Below are 11967 nucleotides of genomic sequence, written 5' to 3' on the forward strand. Positions count from 1 at the left end.
TCACACACACAGAACACACACACACACACACACACACACAGTGGGAATATTTCTGGGTATTCTTTCTTTGTGTCGATAGAGAGCCGTTAGCATTGATTACTTTCACTGATTGATCTATTGAGAATGATTTGGAGTAACGGCCTGAGGCGGGTGGGCGGACACACGGGGGAGGAGCTCTACACTGTGACTCGCTGAGGGCGAAGCGGAGGCGGGAAGGTGTTATTGAAAAACAACGCTGATTGGTTGAGGGCGGGAACGACTGCTACTTCGGTTAAAAAGACGCCGGTTTGGGAGCTCCCGCATAAAATGCAGTAAGAGTGATTGAAGAGCGCGAGGACAGACAAACTGAGAAACAGAAGGAAACCGCGGGAACATCAGCGGGATCAGCCGGTCCGGCGGCTTTCAGGGATTATTTCGGACGATGGGTCTGCACACGGAGCCCGCTGAGGCGAGGCTTACCGCCGGGTACCGTGAAACAGCTGCCCCGGAGCGGAGCGGGCTGGTGGGGGCCTCTGCCGGCAGCCCCGCTCCGCAGAAACCGGAGCGGTGTAAGACCGCCTCGGGCCACATCAAACGGCCCATGAACGCCTTCATGGTGTGGTCCAAAATCGAGCGGAGGAAGATCATGGAGCAGTCTCCGGACATGCACAACGCCGAGATCTCCAAGCGGCTCGGGAAACGTTGGAAAATGTTAACCGACACCGAGAAGGTTCCGTTCATCCGGGAGGCGGAGCGCCTCCGGCTGCAGCACATGGCCGACTACCCTGATTACAAGTACCGACCCAAGAAGAAGCCCCGGACTGAGGGGAGGTCGGCTGGTCAGTACCAGGAGCGAAACGACACACCGTCTTACAAGACCCCTGCGGCGGCCAAGAAGTTCCCCCGAGCCGGCAAGTCGGTGGGCGGGGCCGCCAAAGCGGGCAATCTCCTCCCGCAAGACCAGGAGCAGAACTCCCGGCACCAGCAGAAACCACAGGAGCGAGATAACCCGCACCAGCAACTGAACTCCCGGTACCAGCTCAAACACGAGCAGACGGACGCCCAATACCAGCAACTGAACCCCCGCTACCAGCCCACCGCCCGGCAACCGGATCACCGGTTCCGGTACGTGCCGAGCACTATTACACCCAGCAAACCGGTTAAACGGGACTATACGGACAGAGAGGAGGAGGAGGAGGACGACAACGACGACTCATCATCATCATCATCATCATCATCCTCTGAGGAGGAGGAGGAAGAAGAAGAGCTGCCCTGCTACAGTATCACCAAGCTGCCCCCCAGGGGTTCCGCTGTGAGACCTAGCACGCTCCAGTCCTCTGGAAGCCTCTACTTCAGCTTCACCCGGCAGAGCACGCCGGTCCACCCTGCCTCCCTTTCCCCAGCTTCCCCCTCCCGCTCCGTCTGCACCTCCGCTTCCTCCTGCTGCGGGGAGGACCTGGATGACCTCCCCGTGGAGCCGCTGGATTTCACCTCCAACTTCCTGGGCGGCCTGCAGTCCTGCTCGGACCCGTGGAACTCGTCGTCTAGCTCGGCCTCGGGGAGCCTGAGCCTGTCGCTGGTGGATAAAGACCTGGACACCAGCGGATGCACGGAGGGGGGCAGCCTCGGGTCCCACTTCGAGTTCCCGGACTACTGCACGCCGGAGCTGAGCGAAATGATTGCCGGGGACTGGCTGAAGGCCGACTTCACGGACCTGGTGTTCACCTGCTAGTCTGACCCTTCACCCCCGCTTCGAGCTCCGGTCAGGGACCGGGGTCTTGCGGCTGCTGGTGCACGGGCTCCGAGCGCTGTGGCCGGCTGCGTTCTGGCGTGGACTTGCTCGTGCAGAGATGAACCGATAGGGTTTTATGGACTCGTTCCTGCCGCTCGGGTAGAACCCGGGCGACACTGACTGATTTTTATTTTTTCCTGTTCAGGTGTGGATATTTGTGATATTACCGAACCGAGCATACCTCATCTTTTTAAGGAAACCAGATTAAATATTTTCAAGCCTATTTTTGTACAGTCAAAGGGAATGTCAGGCTCTTCCACTGCTCTCCTATGTGAGGGTTCAAAGCCCCCTGGCCTACCTTGCTTTACTGCCTTGTTTTAATGGGTAGCCACATTCAGGCCTCGCTGTACCTACCGGTGTGTAAAAAGGTTGTAGGGAAACAGGAAGTTTGTTGCTTTTTCATGCTGTTGTTTGCAAATTATTTTTGGTGCAATATGAAGGAAAAAAGGGGAAAATCCAAAAACCAGTGATTCTGTGCGTTATGATGGAGTGTGTATGTGAAGCTGAATAAATCAGCTGCAAACTGATCAGCGCCTCTGTCTCATTATTGATCCTTCTGGGATCTGATTGGCTCCTTTAAGATCCCTGCTGCTTTATTAAACCTTCATCAGTTTGTAATGTTCATGTTTTTGACTGAATCCACGCTGGGGTAAAAGTGTCTTTAAGATGTGTTCAGTCATCCAATCCAATAATCAGAAATCTATAATCTATACATTTCTCAGCTGTTTCTACTTATCTATATTTTTATCTGTGCATTAAAGGAAACGGCTAGTTGAAAGAAGGTATTTTGAAGCTTCTGGTCACCTTACTCGGGCTTCATCGGCACATTAAGTTTGGCTGTTTTTGAAAATGTAATATTTCTATTTGCACCTTTGCACGTGAGGCTTTGGAGGGTTCAGACTGGCCTGTGAGCTCAGGTAGATTTAAACTGATGCTTTCAGTGTCACATGATCTTCATTAGGTTATGTGATGTAAGGTGTCTTTTCACAGATCTTAGACATTTTTATAAATTATGTATTTTTAATTCTGATTTGCCTTTAAAGCAGTTTCCACAGAGTTTTTTGAGTTCAGTCAAAAAGGCTAATGAGCTATTCAGCACATTCAAGCATCCCCAACACAAACATGAGGTTTGGATAATTTTCAGTGAGTTTTTAAAGTAAATAATAAAACTCAAATTGAAGAGACTCAAAAGTCTTCAGTAACATTTTTGCTCTTCATCGGGTTCCTGATGTTTCCAGATGTTCCATTAAATATCACTAAATCATCAACTGTTTAACTACCATCAGGTCAACTCAGGTATTTTATACTGTGTATGGAAGCTTCTTTGTGCCAGTCAGAAAATGCTGATATTAAAATCGTACTTTTGATTTTAGAGCTCATTTATTTTAGTTTTTATGTAGGGTTAGGGTTAGGGCTGCTCAATTAATCGAATTTTAATCTCGATTACGATCTGGGTTTTCAACGATCATTAAAAATGACTGAGCCGATTATTAGCACCTCCCTCGTGCTTTACTCTCGCGCTGCTCCGTGTGGCAAATCAAGCGCACCTGTCTGTGTTTCAAACACCCGTCACAACAATTAAGAGGACCCGAGGGAAGCTCGGAAAGCTAAGCAGAAGTTATTTGGAGAGGAGAGGATAATGGCTGCTGAAGAAAGAATGCCGTTGGTTGAAAAGAGAGGTAAAACGACTACAGTGGTGTGGAAACATTATGGGTTCGCGGAGTCAGACGTGGATCAAATATTGTGCAGTATTTTGAAGTTCACTAAACATAGATGTTTACATTTTTCATTTATTTTTTATATTGCAAACATTTGCACTGTAATCAGTATTTGCACACTATTTTATATTATTTTTTGACAATCTTTAAAGCCATTATTCAATACATTGTTATTGTTAAATAAATATCGTCAAATAATCGAGATCTCAGTTTCAGTGAAAATAATCGTGATTATCATTTTTGCCATAATCGAGCAGCCCTAGTTAGGGTTGAGCTTTTTTCTTTACTTGGACTCTTCTGATTTTCAGTCATGTATATTACATATATACATCTATATATTACAGTGCAGTCTGTCTGTGCAATCCTGTTTCTGGCACAAACGGTCTTCTGTATATTTCAGTCAGATTTAAATTTTAACTGGATTTATTCAAATTTGTTCTGGTGTTTTTAGTCAAAAACATATGCATGTTCGTTTTTGCATGCATGGAAGCCTGTTTGTGCCAGAAAAAATAACCATGACTTCATTTTTCCTTTAAAAATAGGAAAAAGAAACATGCTCTTTTTTTTTATTCATTTTTTTGTGCTTTTCATTGACAGTGGTGATTAAAGCTGAAATATATTTGTATCATATTTTTGTCTCTTTATTCCTAAATTTGTATTTATATTTTTTAGCTTCATTATTCATTTTTCTGTTTTTTAAACTGATAGTTTTTAATCTCATTCCGTGTTATTTGGATTGAATAATTTTGAACAGATTTTTATGACAGACTGTTAGGGTCGTGTGAAGAAGAATTATTCATTATTTTGAAATATGGACATTACAGTTGTTTCACAGCGAACTGTCAAAGCTGCTTTTCTCTCTGCTAAATGTCTGGTGTGTTGGTGAGGTCAGACTTCAGACTCCATTTTAGTCATAAGGAGATGATTGGTCTTTAGCTCATGAGCACAGGTCTGTGAAAGCTGAATCTGATCAGAAGGAAAACACAAACGTGGAAGACGTGGGCAGATTTGTGCAAAATGATCTGCTGCTGTGGACGGACGCGAAGTCATCGATGGTTACAGCCTCGTGCGGTAAAGATGCCACAGCAACTGTTGGTGTTGAAACAGCTGGAATCTCCACATTTGGACTTTTTTTTCTAAATGATCAGTAACTTATTTTTAATTCATGCAGTGATCATTATGAATTTCTTGAGATTTAACTTTTTTCACGTCTGGTGTTTCTGAGGCTGTTTGCAGGCATGCGTCACATTAAATGAGATTAAGCTTCTACACTTTGATGACTCCCCGTGATGTCTGACCTCCTCTGGCGTTTCCAGAGTGTGAACCAGTCCTCCCAGTTCATCAGAGCGAGGCAGAGCTGGGCACGATGTTTTCAGTGGTCACAAGACTCATGTTAACAGTCAGTGGATTTCAAAACTGATCACGAAAGAGTCAAGAAGTTAAGAACATTAAGAGAAAGTGACATCATCGGAGGCACTGTGAGGGTTTTTCCTCATGCAGCTTTAAAAACACTAACGGCTTTATTCACGACACACAAGCACAGACTGCAGGAGTTCAAACGTATACCTCCAAAAGTTGATTCTGTTCATCTGGACATAGCGTTTTCAGTGGGAGAAACATTTCGTCACTCATCCAAGTGACTTCTTCAGTCTCAGCTGACTGCAGGTTTCCCCAGGATGTACACATCCTGGACAGGGAGGAACGCTGGTTTGAGCGCGGAGTCAAGGAGGCCATTTATGTGAAAAGGGAAAGACCATCTCTGAATCGAGGAGGGGGCCTAAGGGTACATCTTTTGCCATCATACAATGCTGTGATTTCAGCCATTCCCCAACTCTCTGTGAATGGTACTCATGGCCATTGATCAGTGGGCTTTGATCAGTGGGCCTTGATCAGTGGTTGTGGATCAATGGTCATGAGAATTTGCATAATTATGATTAAGGAACTGACCTCCCAGCCCATTGTTCCTTCAGTGGGCTGGTTTCAGTCATTATGCAAATGTACTGTTTATAAGATTGGGGAAACCTGCAGTCAGCTGAGACTGAAGAAGTCACTTGGATGAGTGATGAAACGTTTCTGCCACAAAACGCTACATCCAGATGAACAGAATCAACTTTTGGAGATTTACTTACCTGGATGATTGAGCATGCATCAGGACGTTCAAACGTATACCTTTGTCTATCTGTCACTGTGGGGACCTTCTCTGACCTACAGTATTCCCAGGACCCTAAAACAGCCCCAAAGATGTTATACAAACATGGCTGCTACAGCACCACTCACTGGCCTGTGGACAGTCTGAAGCCTCAGTGTTGGTTTCTGGAGTCTGACTATTTGGATGAGAGGGCAGAGCACTATGTTGTCAGCCAACTCTTGATTATTGTACTGCGGCCAGAGACTGTTTGGTACCATCAGATGCAAAACTGGAGCTCTGCCTTCTTGGACCATCTGTTAGTACAGTGACCTCACAGCAACCATATTATTGGCCACTGATGATGTCATTAAAATGTTTGAAAAGGCTCCAACAGCACAAACATGGGCTAGAGGTCCAGTCCAGGTGAAATTAGCAGACAGCTAGCGGCTACAGCCACCTGTATCACCATCCACCTGTCAGTCACAGAGACCACACCCCTAATAATGGAACCTTTAAATTAGCTATACATACCAAAAGAGTTTTTGTATCAGGTGGAAACATATTTATTTCTACTGACTGACTCACTGCTACCTCTGTTGGACGCTAGAGGAACTGCAGCTTATGTTCTTTTTCCAACTCCTGTTGATATTAGGTCTGAACTTCTAAAAAGCTCTGTCTCAAAATCATGACCTTTCAGGGACCTTTATCTAACCTTTATTTAAGCAGGAAGTCCCAGAGATCGAGATTTAAACCCGTTTTAGAGGACTGGCCTGACCTAAGCAGCAACATGTTCAAGCTTTTATTACACACTGTGAAAATGTGTGTTATCAGTAAATATACAAAGGAGCAGGGATGAAGATGGAGTTTGCTTAGATGGCAGAGAGAGCTCAATACCTGCTAACCAGGTGTGTGTGTGTCTTGTCACACATTATGGTAATGCCTCTGGACAGTTATTTTAGCTAGTAGCACTCTATAACTTTAAAGCCAACGTTCGACAGGTCATGAAAACTGCACAAACAGGCCGGTTTGGCCCAGTTTTAAGGTTCTCTGCAGATTACTCTTCCACTCACATCCACAAACACTCAAACGTTCAGAGCTTGATACTGTATTTGTTATATTGTATAAATTAATAAAGAAAATGCTTTTAAGTTTTGTACAAACCAAGCCGTTTTCTTTTTTCTCCACATCCCAAAACTTGGTCACCAGTGTTGATTCTGGACCAACATAATAATGATAATGGTGACGACACAAGTATATCAGATACATTATTGTGTAGTGTGTAGTAATGTCTACTCCGAGTGCACACCTCAAACTGTGATTGGCTCACAGGTACAGGGGCAAGAGTACCACAGATTTCACACACCTGTTCTTACTGGTGTCTCTTCTGAGAAGGTTGGTTTTGATTGGCTGTTGTTTGAATTCAATTCAATTCAATTCAATTTTATTTATATAGCGCCAAATCACAACAAAAGTCGCCTCAAGGCGCTTCATAGGTACAGAGAAAAACCCAACAATCATATGACCCCCTATGAGCAAGCACTTTGGTGACAGTGGGAAGGAAAAACTCCCTTTTAACAGGAAGAAACCTCCGGAAGAACCAGGCTCAGGGAAGGGCAGCCATCTGCTGCGACCGGTTGGGGTGAGAGAAGGAAAACAGGATGAAAGACATGCTGTGGAAGAGAGACAGAAGTTAATAACAGATATGATTCAATGCAGAGAGGTCTATTAACACATTCTGAGTGAGAAAGGTCACTGGAAAGGAAAAACTCAATGCATCATGGGAATCCCCGGCAGCCTACGTCTATTGCAGCATAACTAAGGGAGGATTCAGGGTCACCTGGTCCAGCCCTAACTATATGCTTTAGCAAAAAGGAAAGTTTTAAGCCTAATCTTGAAAGTAGAGATAGTGTCTGTCTCCCGAATCCAAACTGGAAGCTGGTTCCACAGAAGAGGGGCCTGAAAACTGAAGGCTCTCCCTCCCATTCTACTTTTAAATACTCTAGGAACAACAAGTAGGCCTGCAGTGCGAGAGCGAAGTGCTCTAATAGGGTGATATGGTACTACAAGGTCATTAAGATAAGATGGGGCCTGATTATTTAAGACCTTGTATATGAGGAGCAGGATTTTGAATTCAATTCTGGATTTAACAGGAAGCCAATGAAGGGAAGCCAAAACAGGAGAAATATGCTCTCTCTTTCTAGTCCCTGTCAGTACTCTTCCTGCAGCATTTTGGATTAGCTGAAGGCTTTTCAGCGAGTTTTTAGGACATCCTGATAATAATGAATTACAGTAGTCCAGCCTGGAAGTAATAAATGTATGAACTAGTTTTTTAGCGTCACTAAGAGACAGGATATTTCTAACTTTAGAGATGTTGCGCAAATGGAAGAAAGCAGTCTTACATACATGTTTAATGTTGCAGAGCATAGTTTGTCTTTGTTCATTTGTTTGTTGGTTGTTACCTCTGACATCAGGGCCTGATAAACAGTCAATCAGAGAGCAGTATACTTTCCTTCACCTCTCGGTTGTTAGAGAAGATCCTCCTTGATTTTCACCTGTGCATACATCACAGAGGTCGGGAACGCGGGGATTTGGAGTGAGCTGGCTTCAGCGCATGTCACTGCTCATGCTCAAATCAGAGGAAACACTCAGTCAGACTGCTCACCTCTCTATTCCCACTACTCTCTGATCAGATGTTTGGCAGCAGATTAAAGGCTGCCGGATCCCCACCGGCCAGATAAAGCTGAGGGTTCTGCTCGGGATAACTGAGGTCAACACAGCTGCATTCTGGGTACGAGAGAACGAGGTCGTTGGGGAAGTAAAAATATATTTAAAAATGTGTTTTTAGCCACAGAAAGAAGCAAAAGTCCGAGAGGCTGAGCAGCGAATCATATCAATAATACAGGGTGGGCCATTTATATGGATACACCGTAATAAAATGGGAATGGTTGGTGATATTAAAGTCCTGTTTGTGGCACATTAGTATATGTGAGGGGGCAAACTCCTCAAGATGGGTGGTGACCATGGTGGCCATTTAGAAGTCGGCCATCTTGGATACAACTTTTGTTTTTTCAATTGGAAGAGGGCCATGTGACACATCAAACTTATTGGTAATGTCACAAGAAAAACAATGGTGTGCTTGGTTTCAACGTAACTTTATTCTTTCATGAGTTATTTACAAGTTTCAATTTGTTCACAGCCATTGACATGTCGAAGAGGTTAACACGTGAGGAGCGGATCGAAATTGTGTTGATATCTGGTGAACGCAGTAACCAAGTCATTGCAGCAGATTTCAATGCAAGACACCCTACGAGACCACCCATCTCCCATGCTACAGTCAGCAAACTGCTTGCTAAGTTTCGTGAAACTGGTTCAGTGTTGGATTTACCAAAATGTGGACGCAAGAAAACTGTCACTAATGAAGAAACATCAGTGGCTGTCCTAGCTTCATTCAGCAAGAGCCCAGCGTAGCACTCGCCGCATGTCACTGGAGAGTGGCATTAGTCGAACAGCCCTTCGGCGGATATTACCTACTCACAGATGGCACCCTTACAAACTCCAGCTACTGCAGCATCTCAACGAGGATGACCCAGATCGGTGCACAGAATTTGCAGAATGGGCAAAACAAAAATTGGAACAGGACCCTCAGTTCATGCAGAAGATTTTGTTCAGTGGTGAGTCAAACTTTTATGTGAATGGTGAAGTTAACAAACAAAACCACCGCTATTGGTCTGACACTAACCCACATTGGATGGATCCCTCCAAGACTGTTGGAACAACAAAAGTGATGGTTTGGTGTGGTATATGGGGTACAACGATAGTGGGTCCATTCTTCATCAATGGAAACCTCAAGGCCACTGGATATTTGAAATTGCTACATGATTTCCCTCTTTATGCACTGAAGCTGGCACATTCCCTGAGTTTTTCCAGCAAGTTGGTTGCACCACCACATTATGGGTGCCAGGTCCGAGCATTCCTAGATGAACAGTTTCCTGGAAAGTGGATTGGTCGTCGTGGGCCAGTTGAATGGCCCCCAAGGTCTCCTGATCTGACCCCCTTAGAATTTTATCTTTGGGGTCATCTGAAGGCAATTGTCCATGGTTTGAAGATACGAGATGTGCAGCACCTGAAACTACGGATACTGGATGCCTGTGCTGGCATTTCTTCTGCGGTGTTGCTATCAGTGTGTGAAGAGTGGGAGAAGAGGGTTGCATTGACAATCCAACACAATGGGCAGCACATTGAACACATTTTATAAGTGGTCAGAAACTTGTAAATAACTCATGAAAGAGTAAAGTTACGTTGAAACCAAGCACACCATTGTTTTTCTTGTGACATTACCAATAAGTTTGATGTGTTACATGGCCCTCTTCCTATTGAAAAAACAAAAGTTGTATCCAAGATGGCCGACTTCTAAATGGCCACCATGGTCACCACCCATCTTGAGGAGTTTGCCCCCTCACATATACTAATGTGCCACAAACAGGACTTTAATATCACCAACCATTCCCATTTTATTACGGTGTATCCATATAAATGGCCCACCCTGTAGATCAGTGAAGTAGGTCGGCACCAGAAACACTGTACAGAGAAACTCTTCCCAACAAACATGTGAGTAATTAACCACAAAATAAATATTGTAAGGAGCTCGGAAAGAAACCCCACTGGACTTCTTTAGGTTTCTTGAAGACGTGTTGCCTTTCCTGCAAAAATCAGAGCTTTGTAATCAAAGGTAAAGCTCGTCTTCCTCGGGCCGACTCCACCTCCTCAAAAAGTTTAATGAAATTCAGCCTGGAGGTTTTTTGTCACTGACGAACTGAAGCAAGAACAGCTGAGACAAAAGAAAAGTAATCAATAAAACATGAAGAGACACAAACACAGAGGAGCCGACGCCGGTACCATCACAGACCCCGGTGACTGCTGCGCCCCTGTCAGGCCGGCAGGTGTGGCCCTGTGCTTAGTGAGCTGCGGAGGCGAACAGCTAGAATCTGATCCCGGCTCCTATTGACTTCCTCCGCTGCGTTTGCATATTTTCACCGGAGCGTGAAGTCGTGCTCTTATCAACCACTCGCTTTTATCTGAAACATCAGAGCAGCAGCCGCGATGCATTCACTGACACCCCACAGGGACTGCCATCAAGTTCATCTGCATAACGATGCATTCACTGACGTGCATTTTTGAGCTTCATGTTTTAAGTGCGTCTGGACTTCTTTGAGTTGCTTGAGGACGTTTCACCTCTCATCCGAGAAGCTTCTTCAAATGAGAGGTGAAACGTCTCCAAGCAACTTAAAGAAGTCCAGACGCTTTTCTTTCCTCTGTCAGTGATGACGATGACCTGGATGACTGAGAACCTACACAGACAAAGTCACCCAGACTTTTTCCTACATTTCCCATCATGCTTCTCACCTTCTCTGAAGCTGATGGAGGACAGAAATAAAACTTTATCAAGCAGAGACAAAATAAATCAGAATGTGGCTCAAAAGCACAGAAATAAAAAGCAAATAATTAATGCACATAATGAATAAATACAACCGCAATTTACCAGATAAAAAACAAAAAAGAAAAAAATCACAAAGAATTCAAATAAAAAAACAAACACACACACACACATATATATATATGTATACACACACACACACACACACACACACACACACACACATATATGAATTAAATAAATGGAAGGAAAATAAAAGTAAAATTAAATCCAAACATAAATTTGAATTTAAGAAGTCCAAAGAAGTCAAATCAAATATGTGAAAAAAAAAAGAAAGTCTTTAAAGTCCAACTTTTAAAAATTATCCTAATGGTTCAGATTTGTTTGCCACGAATGTTTGTTTATTTTTTTGTGAAGTGGAGACATCAACAGATTTATTTCCTCACAGGAAGTGAATGATGAACTTCAGCGGGTTCATTTGGTTCAGTTCATTCCTACATTTCCCATCATACCCATCATGCCCTCACTTTTACCTGGTGGCGTCAAACCAGAGTCATTGAATGGGAGAGTTGTGTCATCTCCAGTCGCTCCTGTGGCGGTAATGGCGGATCATGTGGTGTCGCCATAGTTATGATAGTTAGCAGTCTACGTTAGCCATGCCCCAGAGATGTATCAGTACAGACTCCAGGGCCGTGAAGAGATGTTTGAAAGGGTGGGTCCTCAAGTCCCTTCCACATCCCCCCTCCCCTGCATGTGTCTGACAGACTCCGAGGCATTTATAAAAGGTAAAAACAGGTCTGTGTCATCAGCACACAATCCAATGGGCTGCTCAGCACTGTGGGAACTATGTGACGGCAGTGAATTCTGCTCCCTGCTGACACGTCTCTGATTTAACATCGAATCAGCTTCAGACTGT

The 11967-nt window shown here is 44.4% G+C and overlaps 1 protein-coding gene across 1 annotated transcript; it reads left to right on the forward strand.

The window, feature by feature from the left end:
• The first annotated feature begins 232 nt into the window (after positions 1-232).
• sox11b (SRY-box transcription factor 11b) lies at positions 233-2298 on the forward strand. Its single transcript, XM_031729876.2, has one exon. It carries the CDS (start codon positions 422-424, stop codon positions 1709-1711), a length of 1290 nt encoding a protein of 429 aa, XP_031585736.1. The 5' UTR covers positions 233-421; the 3' UTR covers positions 1712-2298.
• Positions 2299-11967: the final 9669 nt, after the last annotated feature.

The sequence above is a fragment of the Oreochromis aureus genome, linkage group 15, assembly GCF_013358895.1.
Source record: "Oreochromis aureus strain Israel breed Guangdong linkage group 15, ZZ_aureus, whole genome shotgun sequence".
NCBI classification, from domain to species: Eukaryota; Metazoa; Chordata; class Actinopteri; order Cichliformes; family Cichlidae; genus Oreochromis; species Oreochromis aureus.